Here is a 19,689-nt window from a genome sequence, read left to right on the forward strand (position 1 = left end):
TTTCCATTCCTTTGGCTGAGAAGGGGTGACGGGAGAAGAGAGACACCTGGTAAGACAATCATCGTGTTCAGGGACAGTGCAATGAGCAAGTTCAGAACCCAGCTCTAAATCCACCGCACTGGAATCCACCACTTCTAAGCTGTGCAGGCTTGGGCAAGTCACATGACCTATCGAAGTCTTCGTTTCTTTACCCCTAAAACTGGGGTAATGTAGTACCTACTTCAAAGGGCCATAATAAGCATTAAAGGAAATAATGTTTCTAAGGTGCCTAGCACACAGAAGCCTCGGCTATGATTACATGGAAAGAAGAGGGCCAGCTGAGAAAGACATGGGCGTGCTCCCACTCTCCTCTTAAGAGGACTCAGATGCCCCAAGGCATCTCACTATGTTCTCACCTTCTCACCCCTGCTGTTACCTCCTATGTCTGATGATCTTTTTGTCTATTAATTCTTCCCACTCTGGGCTTCCTGCTCTCCAGTACAAGTCTGGGAGCCCTGGGATCACACTTTGTTTACTTTTATGGGATAGACAGTGTCTCCCTCCATCTCTCCATTTCCCTGGTCCTGCTTTTTTTTTTTTTTTTTTAACATTTTTATTGGAGTATAATTGCTTTACAATGGTGTGTTAGTTTCTGCTTTATAACAAAGTGAGTCAGTTATACATATACATATGTCCCCATATCTCTTCCCTCTTGCGTCTCCCTCCCTCCCACCCTCCCTATCCCACCCCTCTAGGTGGTCACAAAGCACAGAGCTGATCTCCCTGTGCTATGCGGCTGCTTCCCACTACCCATCGGTTTTACATTTGGTAGTGTATCTATGTCCATGCCACTCCCTCACCTTGTCCCAGCTTACCCTTCCCCCTCCCCGTATCCTCAAGTCCATTCTCTAGCAGGTCTGCGTCTTTATTCCCGTCTTGCCCCTAGGTTCTTCATGACCATTTTGTTTGTTTGTTTTTTAGATTCCATACATATGTGTTACCATACGGTATTTGTTTTTCTCTTTCTGACTTACCTCACTCTGTATGACAGACTCTATGTCCATCCACTTCACTACAAATAACTCAATTTCGTTTCTTTTTATGGCTGAGAAATATTCCATTGTATATATGTGCCACATCTTCTTTATCCATTCATCTGTTGATGGACACTTAGCTTGCTTCCATGTCCTGGCTATTGTAAATAGTGCTGCAATGAACATTGTGGTACATGACTCTTTTTGAATTATGGTTTTCTCAGGGTATATGCCCAGTAGTGGGATTGCTGGGTTGTATGGTAGTTCTATTTTTAGTTTTTTAAGCAACCTCCATACTGTTCTCCATAGTGGCTGTATCAATTTACATTCCCACCAACAGTGCAAGAGGGTTCCCTTTTCTCCACACCCTCTCCAGCGTTTATTGTTTGTAGATTTTTTGATGATGGCCATTCTGACTGGTGTGAGGTGATATCTCATTGTAGTTTTGATTTGCATTTCTCTAATGATTAACGATATTGAGCATTCTTTCATGTGTTTGTTGGCAATCTGTATATCTTCTTTGGAGAAATGTCTATTTAGGTCTTCTGCCCATTTTCGGATTGGGTTGTTTGTTTTTTTGAGATTGAGCTGCATGAGCTGCTTGTAAATTTTGGAGATTAATCCTTTGTCAGTTGCTTCATTTGCAAATATTTTCTCCCATTCTGAGGGTTGTCTTTTCGTCTTGTTTGTGGTTTCCTTTGCTGTGCAAAAGCTTTTAAGTTTCATTAGGTCCCATTTGTTTATTTTTTCTTTCTATTTCCATTTCTCTAGGAGGTGGGTCAAAAAGGATCTTGCTGTGATTTATGTCATAGAGTGTTCTGCCTATGTTTTCCTCTAAGAGTTTGATAGTGTCTGGCCTTACATTTAGGTCTTTAATCCATTTTGAGTTTATTTTTGTGTATGGTGTTAAGGGGTGTTCTAATTTCATACTTTTACATGTACCTGTCCAGTTTTCCCAGCACCACTTATTGAAGAGGCTGTCTTTTCTCCACTGTATATTCTTGCCTCCTTTATCAAAGATAAGGTGCCTGGTCCTGCTTTTGGCTTTTCTCCCTGACTCTGCCCAGGGTCCTCTCTGCCTCCATGTACAGGGGCCCATTGGTTTTGGGGGGAAGAGGGAGAAGATGAAAAGGGAGGCAGCTAAGAAGACAAAGGGCATGTGCCTTCGTGCATTCTAGGCGGTTTACGTGACAAGTTTGTCAGTCTGTTGAGCTTACCCCTGTGTCTGGCAGAATGACGGATGGGTTCTAATCTCTCTGCTACTGACTGTGTGACCTTAATAAGTCATTTACCCTCTCTGAGCCTTTGTTTCGCAGTTTTTAAAGAAAGAAGGTAAACTAGATGGGCTCCAAATTCCCTCTACAAATCTGTCCTTGTGTTTGCCATTCTGAGTGCCTTGTGAAAGGGTGTTGTCTGGGAGGATGAGGGAATCCCTTTTGCCGTGAGTGCACAAGGCAGGGGGGTGGGGCGGATATTTGATGAAATTTGTGTCCCTGCCTGAGTAGCTAGGATATTTTAGAGCAACTAAAACAAAATATTCAAAGACGAAAGTTCCCCCTTACCCAGATTTCTCACCTAGAAAGCCACTGTGACTGGGGGAGCAGAACACCTGGGTTTGGGAAGAACTTGTCCTAACCCACCCCTCCCTTTTGGGCCCACATTCCTGAGCCCTTCGGTGGCAGGGATGATAGAAATTAATTGCAGTTAATAATTAATCCCTAAAGAGCAATGAGAGGCCCAAGCTTGGGTGGGGCCCAGACACCTGCACAGAGGGATACCTCCTCAGCTTCCCTCTCTGTGAGACCAGGGACCCACCCCCTCAAGCCTCGAGACATGGGGGAGAAGTGGGGCGCAGGATCGAGGAAAGGGGACCGCTCTCTATTTCCCAAGCAGCCCAGTGAATGGCCCTCTCCTGGGTCCTCAGAGCCAAACTGAGAGAACCGGAAAGTCCAGTTCCCCAGCTTCCCCCTCCCATCTCCCCACACACACCTGTGCTAAGGACTGAGTGGCGAGTAGGAAGGCAGGCCAGTTAAGGAGAGGCCAGCAGGCCTTCAGACATCTCTTCTGTCCATCTGAGAAGCAAGAAGCGATAGAGCCGCGATGGGGGCTGGGCTGTCCCTCTTCATCCTCCTGACCCTCCTCGCCAGCTCACAGGGAGCAGGTAAGGTCTGGAAGGCTAGACACCTGGGTGCCCAAGACAAGGGTCCGAGAAAGGGAATGAGAGAGATGGAGGCACCCTAGTCCTGAGTTCCTGAGTGTTCAGGGCTGAACTCCTGCAACGAGAGGGTCTGGAAGGGCCTTGTCAGGGAAGAGGAACGCGGGTGGGTGTGGGGCAGGAGGTGGTGCCCGCATCTCCGAGGGAATCCGGCCCTGGTGGCTGGGTCCTAAGCTGTGCTTTTGGATCCCTAGGGTCAGAAATGACTTTGCAACTGAAGATGAAGGACTCTTTTCTGGCAAATTCCTCCTATGATTCCAGCTTCCTGGGACTGCTCGAGAAGGTAGTCCTTGGGGAGGGAAAAGGATGGGGCTGTGTGAACTTGGAGTGCATTTCTGAGTCAGTTTGGGCCTCTGGCTGTCTCCGGGGTGTGAGTGACAGCCATCTTACACCTCGCCCTCTAACCTTTTCTCTCCCTCAGCTCTGCTCCCTCCTCCACCTCCCATCAGGGACCAATGTCACCCTGCATCATGCAGGATCCCCACACCACGTCACCTGCAAAGTCTGAGAGCAGTCGAAGCCTGTGCCCTTCTTGGCTGGGGCATCCCGTCCCCGGGGTGCAGGTGCAATGCCTGACCCCGTCTTCCAGCAGGCCCTCACCCTGCTGAGTGGCAGTAAATATGCTGAGCTCAATGACTTGACTTTGTGGGTTCATGAGCAGAGGGGCCGGCAGGAAAATGGAATTGTACACTCAAGTCTCTGACTCTCCCTTGTTAAGCAGAGGGTTTCCAGGGTGGACGCTCTCTCTCTTAACACCAGTGTCAAAGGCCAGAAGGAATGTGGGGAATTAACTGTTGGACACACACACACACACACACACACACACACGCCACGCACACATACACATGTGCATATACACGCACACTTCAAGCTGAGTTCTTCAGAACACCTGGGAATAAAGAAAAGGAACATTTATTGAATTCCTGCTTTGTTCCAGGCGTGAGGCTTTCCCATTTCAATGCTTGCAACAATCTTGCATGTAGCATAATAGGTCTCATTATCCGATTTTACAGATGAGGAAATTGAGGCTTAGCGAGCATAAGTCACTCACTGAGGTCCATTAGCAGTGGAGAGATCTGACACCAGGCAAATGCCTTGGCTTAAGCAAGGTTTTAATTTCATCTCCCCCTGCTTAAGCTTTGGGGCTGGGGGCTCAGGAACCTCAGACAGGGATGTGAGCAGAACACCCCCAGGATATGGGCCCCCTGACCAAGGGATCCACACAGGTCAGTCTGGGTAGGACGTGGCGTGGGGGCCAGTTCAGGTGAGAGATGAGGGGTTCAGCTTGTGAGAGGATGGCCAGCCTGGCAGAGTGGTGGGGAGAAGAGGATGGGTGTTCTTGTGCTGGTAACTATGGGAACGTGTAGTCCCACAGGCCCACTCTTAAATCCTAGGTGAGTTTCTTATTCTCTTAGAGCCTCCATTTCTTTACCTGCCAGATGAGGATAATGATAGTACCTGCTTCCTAGGATTGGTCTGAGGATTACATGGATAAGTTACCTAGGGCACTTGCCATGGTACCTCTCAGATAGTGGGCCTGGGAGGTAAGGATCGTTATTAGGGTGGAAACCTGGTCCCAGCATATAAATCCTAGTCCCCCAGGGGTCCTCCTTCTCCTGCCTTTTTTTTTTTTTTTTTTTTTTGGCGGCGCGGCTTGCAGGATCCCAGTTCCCCAACCAGGGATTGAACCCATGCTCCCTGCAGTAGAAGCGCAGACTCCCAACCACTGGGCCACCAGGGAATTCCCATCTCCTGCTTTTCTTGAGGCAGGTACACATCTGACTCCACACTCAAGATGATCTTGACTTCTTACCGGCTGTCTCAAAATGCAAGCATGCAGCCCAGACTTGACCATGTGGAGGGCATTGGTATGATTGCCTCCTGTTCTCCACAATACCTGTTCTACCAGCCCCGTCCCCCACTCCCCTGCACACCATCACCACCATATGAAACTAGAGACTGACTCCTTCGGAGGGAGGGGAAGACAGCAGTTCCATATGGAGTATCCCTGAAAATGAGAAAGCATAGTAAAACAAAATTCCTTTAGTTTCCTTGACAATTGTCCTGAGACTATGGGCCTGGAGGAGAGGTAGCTGGGGTCTCCAAAGGGCCCCAGTATTTCATGACTGGCCCCTAGCCTGCACTGGCGGGCAGGTGACACCCATGGGTCAAGTGAATAGGCCCCAAACAAGTCAAGGGATTAAATGTCTGGATCTCCAAAAGGCTGGAGGAGCAGACAGCTAACTGCTTTTTTTTTTTTTTTAATTTTTATTTTATATTGGAGTATAGTTGATTAACAATGTTGTATTAGTTTCAGGTGTAAAGCAAAGTGATTCAGCAATACATATACATGTATCTATTCTTTTTCAAATTCTTTTCCCATTTAGGTTATCAGAGAATATTGAGCAGAGTTTCCTGTGCTATACAGTAGGTCCTTGTTGGTTATCTATTTTAAATATAGCAGTGTGTGCATGTCAGTCCTGAACTCCCAAGCTAACTGCTTCTTAACCTGGTTCTCGAATCTCAGGGCCTGGAATCATAGGGCTGTGATTTCCAGATTCTTTTCTCAAAGAATTCTCTTCCCAGACTCTAGGCAGAGCGGGGCAGTAAAAAGAATGCTTTGGGGTTCACTAGACCTAGGGGTGGCAGAGGCTGCTAACTTTCCTCTAATAGTCATTCCCCTCCTTTTGGATAGTGATGTAAATATTAGCTGAGCACGTGGCTATGTTACATTTCCCAGCCTCCCTTGCAGCTAGGAATGGCTTTGTGATCAGGTTCTGTCCAACGGGTTGCAAGTAGAAAGGAAGTATGTATACAACTTCCTGGTAATATCCTTGACAGGAAAGTCACTTCCTTTCCTTTCCCTGCTCCCAGAGGGAAGAAAACAAAGTCTTTACAAAGGCCTACAAGGTCCTAGACCAGCGCTTTCCAATAGAACTTCTCATGATGATGGAAATGTTTTATTTCATAACCTGCACTGACCAATATGGTAGCCACTAGCCACACGTGGCTATCAAATACTTGAAACGTGGCTAGTGTGACTGAAAAACTGAATGTTTAGTTTTATTTAATTTAGATAATCAAGTGGCTACCATTTTGTGGCTACCATTTTGGACAGCACAGGTCTAGATGATTGCCTTGAGCCTTCCCTGACCCCTACCACATCCCTTACCTTCCTGAGTTCACCTCTCACTCTCCCCCCCACCCCCTACCACCTCCTTGCTACTCTTTGAGCTCTCCAGGTGTACTCCCATCTTAGTGTTTTGCTCTGGCTCTTCCCTCTACCTGGAACACTCTTCTCCCAGACATCCACTTGGCTAATTCCTGTACCTCCTACAAGTCTTTACTTAAATCTCACCTTTACAATGAGTTCTGCCCTGACCCATTTCATATTACAACCTGCCTCCCCCCAACACACATATGCACCCGAGCCCCCTACCTTATTCCACCCTTTTCCCCCCTGGCATTTATGACCTTCAGACACACTGGTTTATTTATTTACATGTGTTATTTCTGACTTTCCCTGCTAGAATGAAAGAACTACAATGGCAGAGAGATTTGTTTCATTCATTGATGAATCCAACGGTCCAGAATAGGGCCCAGCATATAATAGGTGCTCAAGAAATACTTGTTGAACTGGGGGAAGGGAAAAAGCAAGGTGCTCACTCCCTCCTTTTCCTTTCCCTCTGGGTGGGATGTGGATATAGTGGTGGGAGAAGATCTTAGACCCAGAGTTGGGAAGAGTGTATCAAAATGTCAGGAAAGTAAGATCAAAAGGGGTATGGGACCCTCTATCGCAGAGTCCTGCACTGCTTCTGCCAAGCAAAAGAAACACCCATCTCGTCTGAGCCATTATCTTTGTTGTTGTTTTTTTTTAAATAACTTTTATTTTTTATTTTTGAGTTGAAGTATAGTTGATTTACAATATCAGTTTCAGGTGTACAACACAGTGATTCAGTATTTTTATAGGTTAGCCACCATTATCTTTGAAGCTTGGTTACAGCAGTTAGAAAACTTGCACCTAACTTACTGGGTTGAATCCCAGTTGACACTTTGGACTAGTTACTTTTATTCCCTGAGCATGTTTCTTCAACTCTAAAATGGAGCAAATATCCACCTCATGAGGTTCTTGGGAGGATTAAATGGCACCACAGAGGACTCAGCCCAGTATAGGCCCGCCACATACAGTAGCTTCTCAGAGCTGCTGGACAGAATGTCACTTGGGTGTGGAAGGGCCAGGCCCCTGAATTCCACCAATGAGACAAGGTGTTGGAGGTGGAGGTGGCTAGGTGGGCATCTGTGCATGTGTATATCCCTGCCTGGGGCTGGGCGGTGTGTCCCTGGCACTCTGGTTTCAGGTACACAGAAGCAGGGGGGAACTCAATCCCCAGCACAACCTACAGCTCCCCTTAGGCCTGCAGGAAGTCCCTGATCCTCTCAGCACCCTTGGCGATAAGGCCAAGAAGCAGGGAAGCTTCCTTCCGGTGAGAAGCAGAAGAGGGAGGGCCTGCAGAAGTCGGGCCATTGTCAGTAAGTGCAGGAAGTAGGTGGAAGCCAGGTCACTGCTCCCAGGCCCTACCGAGAGCTCCTCCTTCCTCCAATGAGGGCGGCCCCGCCCAGCACCCACACTCCCACTGTGGCCCAGAAACCAGCGCTAAGAGGCCACCCGCCTCTCTCCCAGACCAAAGTGTCAGGGAACAACCAAGAGGCGGAAAGTCACCGCTGGGGGAAAGAGGGACAAAAGGACCACAAGCAGACATGTTTGGGTTCTTAAGTTTATCTGAATTTCCTCATTCCTAAACTTCCAGGTGGGACTGCATAGGAGGGAGGCTGCGGCAAAAACATGAGCGTCTCGAGGACACCCAGTCACTCTGACCAAACCAGTCTGTTTCCTCATTGACGAAGGAGGGAACTGGACCACACGGTCTCTGAGGCTCCACGGCACCATGACAGTTGCCGAACCTGTCCTCAAAGGCGGGTCTGGGAGGCAGGAAAGCTACCAGGGATGGTTAGAGCTCAGAGCTCCCCAGGGCTGGGAGACACATCCATCAAGTGCCGGATGTGAGAGGCCGCCTTGTCCAGTTTTGACAATTCCAACTGGAGGGAAGAAAGCTGGGCAAGGAGAGAAGCAGGTGAGGATCGAGGTATAGCCTCCCCCCACCACCCCTGTCCCCAGCCCACATTCCCTTAGGGAGTCGGGCATCCTGGGTCGCCTGCCCCAGCCTCACCCTCTGCTGCCTCTGAGTCTCTGCCTCTCCCTCTGATGGGGTCCGGGCTATGAGGCCATCAAGCTGCTTCTGCAACTTGTGTCTTCGGGCAGCTAGCCGAGGTAGGTGGGTCTGGGGGTCCACCAGGCCCTGCGGAAGAACAGAGAGAAGGCTCAGACATCTGCAGTCCACCCAGCATGCCCTTCCCCCCATTCTAAGATCCCTCCTCACTTTTATAGAACCCGCCCCTTGCCCTCCTCCCAACATCCTTTTCAACCCCACCCCTCCCTCCTCCAGTCTCCTCTGGTCACCTGCAGCTCCATGTAGACCTGAACGGTGTCACTGAGAGGGGCCTGGGCCCAGCCCGAGGGAGCTGCTGCAGCTGGGGGTAGAAGGCCCACAGCCCCACAGTGGCCCAGGGTGCCCAGGGGCTCCAGGAAGGCCTCAAAGAGGCCCTGGTCTCCTGGCTCTGAGCTCTGCAGCAGCACTGGGGAGGAAAGGAAACTGTCAGGGTCAAGAGATCAGCTCCTCATCCTGCACCTCCTAACTCTGGGCTCTGTCCTCCAGGCTCCCCCTCTTCCCCACCAGCCCCTCCTGTCTGCAGAGACTCAGGAGCCCAGGGCCCGCCTCACCTCGGGGCCGGGCCTTGGTGAGCTGGTACGTGGCGCGGAGAGCCCTCAGCGCCTGCACAGCCTCCTGGACCCGGGAGAAGTGCCGCTCCAGCTCGGGCTGGTGCCAGTGCTCCTGGAGATGGGCACCCAGAGTCGATAAGCGGGCACCTGGGAGACTCGGTCTCAACTCTCCTGGCTCTAACCTCCACCCGCCCACCCCTATCTCCTTAGAGCAACGATCTGCTCTCTCCACCACACACATAATTCACCACCTCAAGGAATGGAACATGGCAAAAACCGGGGTGTCATCTAAGAAGGTCTTAGATGATCGCTGGTTAATGTCTGTTTAGTCGCTATGACTGGAGATGACAAACAACCAAAAATCAGAATTTAAAAGATATTATTCAAAACTCACAAAATCAAGTAAGTAAAAAAGAAATTGAGTTAAACTTTAGAATTATTTTTTGGGTGAGTTTGTAGCATTTTATCCTTCTCAAGTTATTAAAGCTTAAAACTGCACTAAGATTTTTGGGATATCCTATCACTAACAACTAATCTCATCACAACCATGACATGTACTATTACTGACCGATACACAGTCACACAGCTAGTGTCAGTCTGGTGACAACGTCCTACTCTAACCACTTGCTAATACTGCCCCCAACACCCAGCCCTACAGGAACAATCCATCCTCCCAAAGACTCCACGGCAAAATACAGACCACCACTGTCAACGACCCCACAGCAGCAAGCCCTTCTAGAAGACTGCTCCCCAAGCCTTTACCAGAAGTCCCACTCCAAGACTCCATGGACGTGACTCACCAAGCTGCGGGCACTGGGGTAGGGGGCAACACAGATGCTGGGGGCAGGGGCGCCACCAGGCCTGGGCGGCAGCCTCTGCCAGAGCTCTTCAGCCAGGAAGGGCATCAGCGGGGCGAGGAGGCGGAGACCAATGTCAGCGCAGGAGAACAGGACCTGAAGAGGCCCCGGGGGGTGGGGCAAGTGCAACAGCACCGGCTTCACAGCCTCCTAGGGAGGAGGCCAACGGGTCAGGGGACGTCCACGGCCATGTCCTTCCTCCACACGCTCGCCGCCCTACCAGTGGGGATGCTGTGGGTAAACACGGGCAGGAGCACCCAGCATCTCTGAGACCATCAACTGTCCCTGGACACAGTGTGGAGCGTGTGACAACGGGAAATCTAGGGCAGGGACTCTCAGGGATGGGTGGGGAATTAAATTGTTAGGGAGGTTTGTGTTGTTTAGGATGAAAAGCACTGAGTTTTTTTTAATCAAAAAGAGACAGAAATTTTTTAAAAAGTTGAGAAACAGAAATCTAGGGCAGTGGTCCTGGGCCATCAGTGTCAGCATCACCTGGGACAAGAAATGAACATTCTTGCCAGCCACCCCCCAACCTGCTGGCTGAGCTGCTCTGGCGGTGGGACTGACACTCCGCGGTTAACAAGCCCTCCCTCTGAGAGAAGCCCTTGGTCTAAAGACCCCTACTCTTCCTCCCTGTCCGCTCCCAGCTCCCAGCCTGCCCGGGGTCCAAACTGAGCAATCACAGGGACTAAAAAAAAAATCTCCATCTGCCTCCCAATCCTGCTTTGTCAGACTGGGTTTTCTAGAAATCTCCCCTCCTCCTCCTCTCTCTTCTGGTGACAAGCAGGGAACAGCGCCCAGGCCAGTCCCAGGGAAGAGGGGAATTAGGATTTCCCCATCTCATCTGTCTTCCTGTCCGGAGGGCAGAATTAGGAACCCAGTTCAGAGCTCTCCGCTAGGGAAGAGGAAGCAGGTCTGCAGGGGGAATGCCCTCGCCTCACTCACCAAGTAGACATCACAGAGGTTGTGAAGCCAGAAGTGGTGCAGGGCGTGGGTGACGAGCGCGAGCTCGCAGGTGAGGAAGCCCCGCTCGCAGTCCCGGGCAGTGCGGGCCAGGCAGCTGAGGATCCAGGCGTCCATGGGGGAGGCGGGGGACAGCTGCGGGCAGAAGGGGCTTCAGGGTGGGACAGCTTGACTCCCACTCCGCTGCCTCCTCTCCTTCTAGATGCCTCCACCAAGCCTCAGATGTCGGACTACCCAGCTCCCAAGCACCCCTTCTTTCTCTCTTACCTGCTCTGCAGGCTGGGGTATGAATTTCTCCCCAAGAGCATTCAGGATAAAGCGCAGGGCATTCCAGATCTTATTGCAGAAATGTCTGAAGCTCAGGACCTCAGAGACAGACAGGTGCAAGTCGCCCCCTGGGAGGGAGAGACAGGAGGGAGCGTGCACTGGTGGTGGCTGCACCGGGAGTCCTTGGCCCTGCCCCGCCCTGCCCCACCGCACAGGGGCCGCTGCCGGCTGCCCTCGCCCAGGCTTACCCAGGGCCCCATGGGAGCACAGGGCGAATCTCAGGGCATCTGTCCCACACTCAGGGATCCCATGAGGGAAGTCCTTTCTCTGCAACCAGAAAGAGAAGAGGGGTGGCAGCTGCCTATGAGGCTGCAGGGCCAGAAGCTGGGTTGCAGAGGAACCTGGTGGCCACGAGCTAGAGGCTGGGATGGGTCAGACACTGGCGACTCACCTGTGCTGAGGCCGCGATCACCAGCTCTGCGGGGTCCAAGTTCCCATCCCTCAGCTTCTCCTGCAGCACCTGGGGTGGGTGAGTAATTCACTGGCCTCAGTGGAAGACCCTACCCCTACAAGGGCCCCGCCTACTGACCCTCCCAGCTCCAGCCCTCCCTGCCGGCCCCTCCCCTGCCTTCCTCTCTCCTGAAAACCCCATCCCTCTTCAGGCCCTTCATCCTGACCTGCAGTTCCACCCCACTGATGATGTCCCGTGGGTCCAGCACATTCCCCAGCGACTTGCTCATCTTCCGGCCCTGCCTGTCCCGAACCATGGAGTGCAGCAACACCTGGGGGCATGACGGGGGTCAGCAGAGGGGGGCCTGGAGAACTTTACCCTGGAGGATCCCCTGGCTGTCCTCCGGGCTTTAGGGGTTAGGCTGGGAAGTGAATCAGGACAAAGGAATTGGGAACACAGAAAACCCCACATTAGGGGTTAGAATGGACAACAAGGCTTGGGGAAGACTGGGGAGTCACAGAGAGGGGCAGGGTACCAAAGGGCCATTACCTTGCTGAAGGGGAGCTGCCCTGTGAGCTGGGTCCCCAACATGACCATGCGGCCCACCCAGAACAGCAAGAGGTCACTGCCCGTTTCCAAAAGTGACAGGGGGTAGAAATGAGCCAGGTCTGGGGTCTAGGAGAAAAAGATAAGCAGTGAGAGGCCTAAGCCCGGGGCCTCCAGCTCTTCTCAAGACTCTCTGGGGGCCCTGGGGGCCACTTCCTCATCCCCACCTTCACTCTCTTCCTCTCAACCCACCTCACCTCTTGGGGCCAGCCCAGGGCAGAAAAGGGGAAAAGAGCTGAGGAGAACCAGGTATCCAGGACATCGGGGTCTGGAAAACAGAATGGGGAATGGGAACAATTGGAACCTCAGCTTCAGAACCTCAGCCCACTGCTACCCACCTTTCCAGCCCAAGCCCCACCCACAAACCTCAGCCCACTGCTACCCACCTTTCCAGCCCAAGCCCCACCCACAGAGACCAGGGGTCGAGCCCTCTGCCCCATTCCCAGCTTTCCCGACCCTACCTTCTCTACCTCACTACCTGCTCCCTCAAACACCCAGACGCCCTCCCCTGCCCTCCCCAGCTTCAGTACCCACCCCTCTCCAGGGTCAGCTCCGCCCCTGGTCTCCCTGTCAATTCTGCAGCTACTTCTCTGGCCTCAGCCTCTGTCCGCCCGACCACCCAACAGTCCTTCGTGTCGCCCTGCAGAAGTAAGGGGTAGGGAAGAGTGAGGAAGAACAGCACCTGACAGGTGTGAAACACCACTGAGTTTTCATGTTCTCAGGTGGTCTGAGAATGGCCGGCACCCTCTGGTGGTGGGATGAAGAATCGCCAGCTCAGGAGCTCTGATCACACAACAGATGTTTACGAGACCAAGACCAGAAAGCACAGCAAAGGCAGGGAGCTGGGACCAGCACTGGAAGTCCTCGGACTCCTGTGCTAAGGCTCTTTCAGCCACACCCAGCCCTCCCTTCCGCTTCTTTCTACCAACCTGTGTGTGTTCCTCTACAACCAGGTAGGCTGGAATCTGATGACCCCACCACAGCTGCCGGGAGACACACCAGTCCCTGCCGGGAGGACACGAGTGATTTCCTAGCATAACCAGTGGGCCCCCTCTCCATCTCCTGAGAGCCCCCCCTTCTCCTTACCCAGTGTGGGAAAACCAGTGCTGCCAGTTCTTCTGGTGGAAGGAGGGACTGAGCTCCAGGGCCCCTGACTCCACAGCCTGGAGGGAAAGGACCTTTAGACGGTGCTTCCCTTCCTGCACCTCTCAACCCCCCATGAATGGGACAAGTGGTCTCTGAAGTGGTTCTAAAACTCAGGAAGAACCTCCCAAGCCTCCTGAGAAGATTCTGGGCTTGAGTGAGGATGCAAGCCAGCCCTTTCTGTGCACCAGGCCTCCATCCCCACAGCTCTCCTCTCAACGAGCACAGCTAGAGAGGTCTGGGGGGCAGAAGGGCCCCCAGCCTCCCTGTTTCTTCATTCCACCGCTCAGGGAGTCCCCCGGCCCAGGCCCCAGGCCCTCCTCACACTGCAGCCTCACCTTGGCAGCTCTGTCCCCCAGTTCCCGGCAGCGGACAAACCACTGGCTCTTCGGTAGGTATTCTACCACATCCCCGGAACGGCTGAAAGGGACACAGGACCCGACTACGTGCCAGGCCCTCAAGCGCTGAGGATACAGCAGCAAACAATACTGACACAGAGCTCGTATTCTAGCATAAGGGGTGCACAGCCCATCCTGCGGTCACTCTTAAGCTTCATCCATTCCCATCTGGGGTGGTCCCTACGGAAAGGAGTGAAAATGGGGTTACCTGCAAATGGGCAGCACCATAGGGTGGTCCTGGAATCCCCGGAACAGGCCCCGTTCCCTCAGTGCCGACAGAATCTTTTCCCGGGCCACAAATCGGTGAAGACCCTGGGGAAAAGCAGCAACAGGAAAGCTTAAAGGCTGCTAGGAAAACAAGAAAGTGGGAGAGGGGAGATGGGGCAGAGGGTGCCCCCAAAGGACAGGGTATCACTGAGCTGGTACTACCTGCAGCCAGTCCCCACAGAGGGAGGTCATGGTCCCATCCTCCGCAATGACACTCAGGGGGCTCAAGCCGTGTCGGGCCCCCAGCTCAGCATCGGCAGGGCTGTGAGCTGGAGTCACCTTCACTGCCCCTAGGGGAGCAGAACTGACGTAAGCACTGATTCCTGACCTTGACTTTTTCAGATGTATCGTCATCGCCCACGCTACCCTATCTCTCCCTCTCGTCCCCCAGAAGCCCTGACTTCCTCTCTCTCCCCTGCCCCCACTCACCTGTGCCCAGGTGTGGCTGAACAGCACAGTCTGTGATAAGGGGGAGAAGCTGCCCTGTCAAGGGATGACGAAGTTGTCGCCCATGTAGATGCTGAAGGGAAGGAGAGGGAACAAGGACAGGCATGTGTGTGGGATGGAAGGGTCTGGGGTGGGCATGAGAACCCTGGGAATATGAGGGTGAAAACCAGAAGGTAAAGAGCCAGAGCAGGGCTCGGTAAACTTTTTCTTAAGGGACCAGAGTATAAATATTTTAAGCTTTACAGGCCAAGAGGCAAATTCAGTCTCTGTACAAAAACTCCACTCCGCCACCATGGCCGAGTTAGATAACACATGATGTAGCTGCAGACGATACAGAGGGAACGAGGGTGGCTCGTACAAAAACAGGCAGCAGGTGGATCTGGCCCACGGGCCATAGTTTGTCAGCCCCTGAGCTGAAGTGTAACATCAGGAAGAGAAGGGAGTAGACTCAGAGACACTGGAGAACTGAGATGAGGGAAATCTTAGGAAAGGGAAGAGAAAGCAGAGAGGAGGAGCTGCCATTCTAAAAGGAAGGGAAGAGGATGGGGGTGGGAAGGCCAGGTGGCAGAGAGCGCGCTGTGTATTACCATGTATCGGGAGTCATCGGGATGGACGGCCACAGCCACGTCTCCAGGCAACGTCTCTGGCCTCGTGGTTCCTACCACAACTTCTGCATCTGAAGACAAAATTCAAGCACTTAAAGTTGGTCCTCGCCCTCACCCCACACTCCTGACAAAGCTAAAGCCAGAAGAACTGGCAAAGGGAGGGGACAGGGATGGTCAAAGTTGAGCAGGCCCCCAGGAGTAACTAGAGAAAACTAGGACCAGTGTCTACAGGAGCCTGAGGTTTCCCCCAAGCTAATGACCAGAGGCCTGAGGGGGTGTCTGGTGCTGCGGAATTCCTCAATAACTTGCTTGTGAGACAAGGACAGAATGTTAATAAATACAACTAGAATCCTTGCTTGGTGCACAGAGGACACTGGGGGTTCTCGGTGCCCTGATCATAAATGCTGTGCATTCTTTGGGGCAAGCAGCAGCCTCTCCTACAAGAAACGTCCTCTGACTATTCCAGCTCATCTATCTTCCCCTTCTCCAAACTCTTGGGAACACTTATTGTTCAAACCACACTGCAGAACTGATCTTTTGTCTCTTCCGGGGGTAGCAACCTCCTGCAGAATTATGCTAAGCTCCCACAGGGCAGTGACCACGTGCACTTTTCTTACATGGCCCAGGATACCCAGGGTGAGTGCCCATGAGGACGCAACACTACCAAGGTTCCTTATGTCATGTGGGAGATAGGCTGGTGGGTTCCCTCCATCAGCCCAACATGGGCTTGAGAAAACAGGGGAAGCAGAGACAAGTGGGTGACCTTTCCAAGGACTACCCTCACCAGGCTCTCCATCCACGGGGAAGGCCACGGAAAAGAGGAGGCCAAAAGACACAGGGGTGGGGGAGTCAGGCAACCGAAGCTCCGTGCAGCCAGGGAGGGGCCGGCTCTCCACCTGGAGGCGTGGAAAAAGCAGGGTCAGAGAGCAGCCTTTCTGCAAGGCTTGCACCCGGCTTCCCACCTCCATTCATCCACGGCCCCGCCTCCCTGCAACCCATCTAAAAGCCACTTGGAGGATTCAGGAGCCACCTCCCTTCCCTCACCTAATCCTTGTGCAGCCACAGTTACAGAAAATATTCACCAAGCACTTAAACCACGCACAGGTGTTGTGCCGAGCACCTTCCAGGAGTTCTCACTGAATTCTCACAACACGCCCATGACACAGGCATTTCCATCACCCCTAATTTACAGACTGAGGAAACTGAGGCTGACAGAAACTAACAGCCTGCCAGGAGCCACACAGCTGGGAGGTGGCCAGACTCAGATGTGAATCCAGGCAGTCTGGCTCCCAAGTCCAAGCTCTCCCCCTGCCTCAGAGCTCTCACAAACCCACCTCTCCTTCTCTGCCTCACCTCAATATCCGAGATGGCAGAGCGTAAAGCACACGACCAGTTGACAAGCTGCCGGCTCCGGTACAACAACCCAGCCTTGTAGAGCCGCACGAAAGCTTCTGTCACAGCCACTGAGGAGCCCTAGAATGATCTGAGTGTCCACATCCAACAGCCTCTTCTCAGCCCATCACCCCACTCAGGGACCCGGGCATCCCACCCTGCTACCGCAACACACACAGCAACCCGCCTCCCTGCACAGAGCTCTAAACACCTCCCCGACACCCACAGGGACCACGGCACGGAACACTCACGGCATCCATGGTAAAACACTCTCGGTCCCAGTCCAGGGAGGCCCCCAGCACTCGGAGCTGCTCACAGATCTCTCCACCTTTCCTGGAGTGAGTACGGCATTGGTTTAGCCTCTAGAAGCTAATGGACACAGACAAACCCAGTATGGGGCCTTCTTTGACACTGAAAGAAGCATAAAGTTCTACAGTAACGGGAAGGGGCAGCTGATTTGTGAGAAACCCAAAGAAGCTTTACAGAGAAGATGGTATGTGTTAACAGACCTGGAAGAAAGAGGGTAATTTCAAGTGGATGGAAAGTGGGAATGGCTGAGGAGAGATGATGAAATCTAAGCAAGGGAAAATGGGATAAATAGAGGGAAAAACATACATATATACATACATATATATATATATGTACATATACACAAATATCTACATTTTAACATATACAATACACACACACACACACACACACACACACACACACACACACACAAAGCTTGGAGACCCCACCAAATGCTAAGGGGCTTCAGAGCTTAAGTCACCACAGGAAGTTAGGACTGAATGGAAAAAGCCTTGACTACATGTTAGGAGAGAGGGGCTGGGAAGCCAGGACCCAAACCTGCTGTCTCGGCCCCTCCAGTCCTGCCCACCATACTCACTCCTCCTTCCACTTCCACACCTCCCTAAGGAAGTCTTCCCGGCTCAGCTCGTGTCTCCTCACTCCTCGCTCCTTCCACAGCTGTTTCTCCACCACAGCCTACAGCAAGATGAGGGGGCAAACAGAGAATCAGGTCGCTTTGGGCGAAGAACTCTCTCACCCAAGAAAAGGAAAAGTGGCGAAAGACATACTTGAGTAGCAATCCCTGCATGATCTGATCCAGGGACCCACAGCACCTGATCCCCACGCATCCGGTGCCTGCAAAAGAAATACCGTCATGGGACTTCCCTGGTGGCGCAGTGGTTAAGACTCTGCGCTCCCAATGCAGGGGTCCGGGGTTTGATCCCTGGTCAGGGAACTAGATCCCACATGCATGCCACAACTAAAAGTTCGCGTGCCGCAACTAAGGAGCTGGCGAGTGCAACTAAGGAGCCCGCGAGCCGCAACTAGGGAGCCCACCTGCCGCAACTAAGACCTGGAGCAACCAAATAAATAAAATATTTTTAAAAAGAAAAGAAAAGAAAAACCCTCACAGGAATCCCTGGTCTTACATGTTTGTTTATCCTCACTCCTTCCCACTTTCTCCTTCCCCTCCAAGAACTCAAGCAGCCCCATTCCCGTCTCACCAGCGCACGAGGGCGTCCTGTATGGCTACGGTCAGCGCATGCCCAATATGCAGGGAGCCCGTGACATTGGGGGGTGGGATACACATGGAAAAGGTCTCCCGTGTGGCCTGGGGCAGCCTGGCCTAGAGAAAGGGAAAGTCAAAGGGCAAGAGAGGGCTGCATGTTCCCTGGGGAAATAGCACACTCTGGTGTCTCCAAGGCAGAAAGAACTGCAGGAAAAACAGTCGGGCAAATAACAGGGAAGGGGAAAACCTGTGGACACCTTGGAGACACCAGAGGGAGAAGGCAAGCTCTCCTTGCTTTTGGCAGCCCCTGCAATGTGGCTGGTTGCGAGCTCCAGACTCATGCCCACCAACCTCATGGGCCATTCTGCCCTGAGGACCATTTAGCACCCCTCCCTACCAGGTACTAACCTGATATTCTGGTTTGAAGAAGCCCTCTCGCACCCACCAAGGGTACCAGGCAGCCTCAACATATTGGGGACTGTATGCAGGAGGCAGGGGCCGGGAGACATCTATGGAGGAAGAGGAGAGCTCCACTAACTCCTGAGTTTTGTTCCCAGGTTGCATTTCAGCAGACCAAATGGGCAACCAAAATGTGAGGGAAAAGGCCTTCAAGTGTCCTAGTTACCTTTCTTTTCACCGTGTTCCGTGGGGATTTCATACAACACTATCTCCTTAGGAGTCCAGGCCTTACTGGATTCTGCAGGTGACTGCGGAGAGGAGGAACCAGAAGGGGGGATGCCATTCGAATGTACCCCAGGTATCTGGAATCCAGCCAGTCTCCTCCTCCAGCTCCCTCCCACAATTTCTCAGAGAACCAAGGACAAGCTGTCTGACCCCTAACCTTGGTCTTCTGGGCGATTCCAGCCTCCAGCGCCGCCTGCTTCTGTCGCAGGCGCTTCTGTTTGGCTTCACGGTTCCTCTGCGAGATGGCTGATCCATTGGGCTCTGACTGGGTGGAAAGGGGATGGGACCTGGGGAGTCCCTTTGAGGGCCTCAACCCCCAGAGTGGTGGTCGAAAAGAGGCCAGAGGCAAATGAGGCATCGGGAGTACTTGGAAAGGGGCCAAGGTCTGTTCCAGAGAGAGCACATTAGGAAGTTAGGGTGGTGAGGGAGGGTCACACCTCCCAAAATCACATCCTCCTCCTTATTCTCTGCCTCCCTCCAAGCACTGGTCTGTTACTTTCAGTATCTATCCCTTCCCTCACAACCCTTCCTCTGTGAGGACTAGATTGCACGGTGTCGACAGGGATCTTCCAGGACAGGGTAGGACTCTCAGGCCCTCAACCTACTCATCTGCGACGTGGGGGTGACCGCGGACACAGAGGAGGGGAAAGGACTCAGGGATTCTGGCACATGATGGACATTAGCGCTCCCGAGAGTCAGCAAGGAGTCCCGCCAGGGTTACTACTTGTCCGCCTGCCCCAGAGGCCGTCCGCACTGCCCCCAGCCAGCGCGTGCCAGGCCTTCCCGCCCGTCCCGCCGCGTGGGTCCTGACCCCGCAGCACCTCCCACTCCCCGAAGGCCTGCCCGCCGCGCGCTCACCCGGTGAGCCCGCCGCTATCCCAGGGCGCCCTGCGGCTGCGGGCGATTGGGGCGGCGGCGTCAGGCGCTCGAGCACCAGCTAACTGAACCCCGGAACTTGACTCGCGGTCACCGCGGCGCTGGGAGGCGGGTCCCCGCCCGGGCGCATGCGCGGTAACTGGCCTC

At 52.9% G+C, this 19,689-nt stretch overlaps 2 protein-coding genes across 4 annotated transcripts; one reads left to right on the forward strand and one right to left on the reverse strand.

Annotated features, from left to right (window-relative positions):
- The first annotated feature begins 2,798 nt into the window (after positions 1-2,798).
- SFTA2 (surfactant associated 2) lies at positions 2,799-3,861 on the forward strand. Its single transcript, XM_082347081.1, has 3 exons — positions 2,799-3,174; positions 3,423-3,511; positions 3,650-3,861. Exons 1-3 carry the CDS (start codon positions 3,114-3,116, stop codon positions 3,734-3,736), a joined length of 237 nt encoding a protein of 78 aa, XP_082203207.1. The 5' UTR covers positions 2,799-3,113; the 3' UTR covers positions 3,737-3,861.
- A 4,128-nt stretch (positions 3,862-7,989) lies between these two features.
- VARS2 (valyl-tRNA synthetase 2, mitochondrial) lies at positions 7,990-19,669 on the reverse strand. Of its 3 annotated transcripts, none has more exons than XM_082346823.1 (30): positions 19,525-19,669; positions 18,824-19,051; positions 18,608-18,689; positions 18,391-18,491; positions 17,978-18,099; positions 17,543-17,609; positions 17,353-17,450; positions 16,715-16,796; positions 16,425-16,544; positions 15,856-15,967; positions 15,054-15,142; positions 14,449-14,539; positions 14,182-14,309; positions 13,961-14,064; positions 13,693-13,774; positions 13,298-13,374; positions 13,141-13,216; positions 12,894-12,958; positions 12,404-12,479; positions 12,155-12,280; positions 11,832-11,936; positions 11,606-11,674; positions 11,403-11,481; positions 11,155-11,282; positions 10,870-11,022; positions 9,868-10,074; positions 9,068-9,179; positions 8,747-8,922; positions 8,457-8,585; positions 7,990-8,340 (listed from the first exon to the last, which is right to left on the reverse strand). In XM_082346823.1, the coding sequence occupies exons 2-30, from the start codon at positions 19,022-19,024 to the stop codon at positions 8,245-8,247; spliced, it is 3,153 nt and encodes a 1,050-aa protein (XP_082202949.1). In that variant the 5' UTR covers positions 19,025-19,051; positions 19,525-19,669; the 3' UTR covers positions 7,990-8,244. The 3 variants fall into 3 exon arrangements, with proteins under 3 accessions (XP_082202949.1, XP_082202948.1, XP_082202950.1); XM_082346822.1 differs by lacking the exon at positions 12,894-12,958 and adding an exon at positions 12,746-12,851 and having other exon boundaries at positions 12,409-12,479; positions 19,525-19,668; XM_082346824.1 differs by lacking the exons at positions 12,894-12,958; positions 17,978-18,099; positions 19,525-19,669 and adding an exon at positions 12,746-12,851 and having other exon boundaries at positions 12,409-12,479; positions 18,824-18,964.
- Positions 19,670-19,689: the final 20 nt, after the last annotated feature.

This window comes from Balaenoptera borealis (assembly GCF_965194805.1).
Source record: "Balaenoptera borealis genome assembly, chromosome: 12".
In the NCBI taxonomy this organism is placed as follows: domain Eukaryota; kingdom Metazoa; phylum Chordata; class Mammalia; order Artiodactyla; family Balaenopteridae; genus Balaenoptera; species Balaenoptera borealis.

Bases quoted from the DNA above. Each gene is read 5' to 3' on its own strand.
- SFTA2 (XM_082347081.1), top strand. From the start codon at position 3,114: ATGGGGGCTGGGCTGTCCCTCTTCATCCTCCTGACCCTCCTCGCCAGC. The intron at 3,175-3,422 runs GTAAGGTCTGGA...TTGGATCCCTAG, and splicing joins CGCCAGCTCACAGGGAGCAG to GGTCAGAAATGACTTTGCAA. The intron at 3,512-3,649 runs GTAGTCCTTGGG...TCTCTCCCTCAG, and splicing joins TCCTGGGACTGCTCGAGAAG to CTCTGCTCCCTCCTCCACCT.
- VARS2 (XM_082346822.1), bottom strand. From the start codon at position 19,024: ATGCCTCATTTGCCTCTGGCCTCTTTTCGACCACCACTCTGGGGGTTG. The intron at 8,923-9,067 runs GTGAGGCGGGCC...TTTCCTCCCCAG, and splicing joins CACCAAGGCCCGGCCCCGAG to TGCTGCTGCAGAGCTCAGAG. The intron at 8,586-8,746 runs GTGACCAGAGGA...GTTCTTCCGCAG, and splicing joins AGGTCTACATGGAGCTGCAG to GGCCTGGTGGACCCCCAGAC.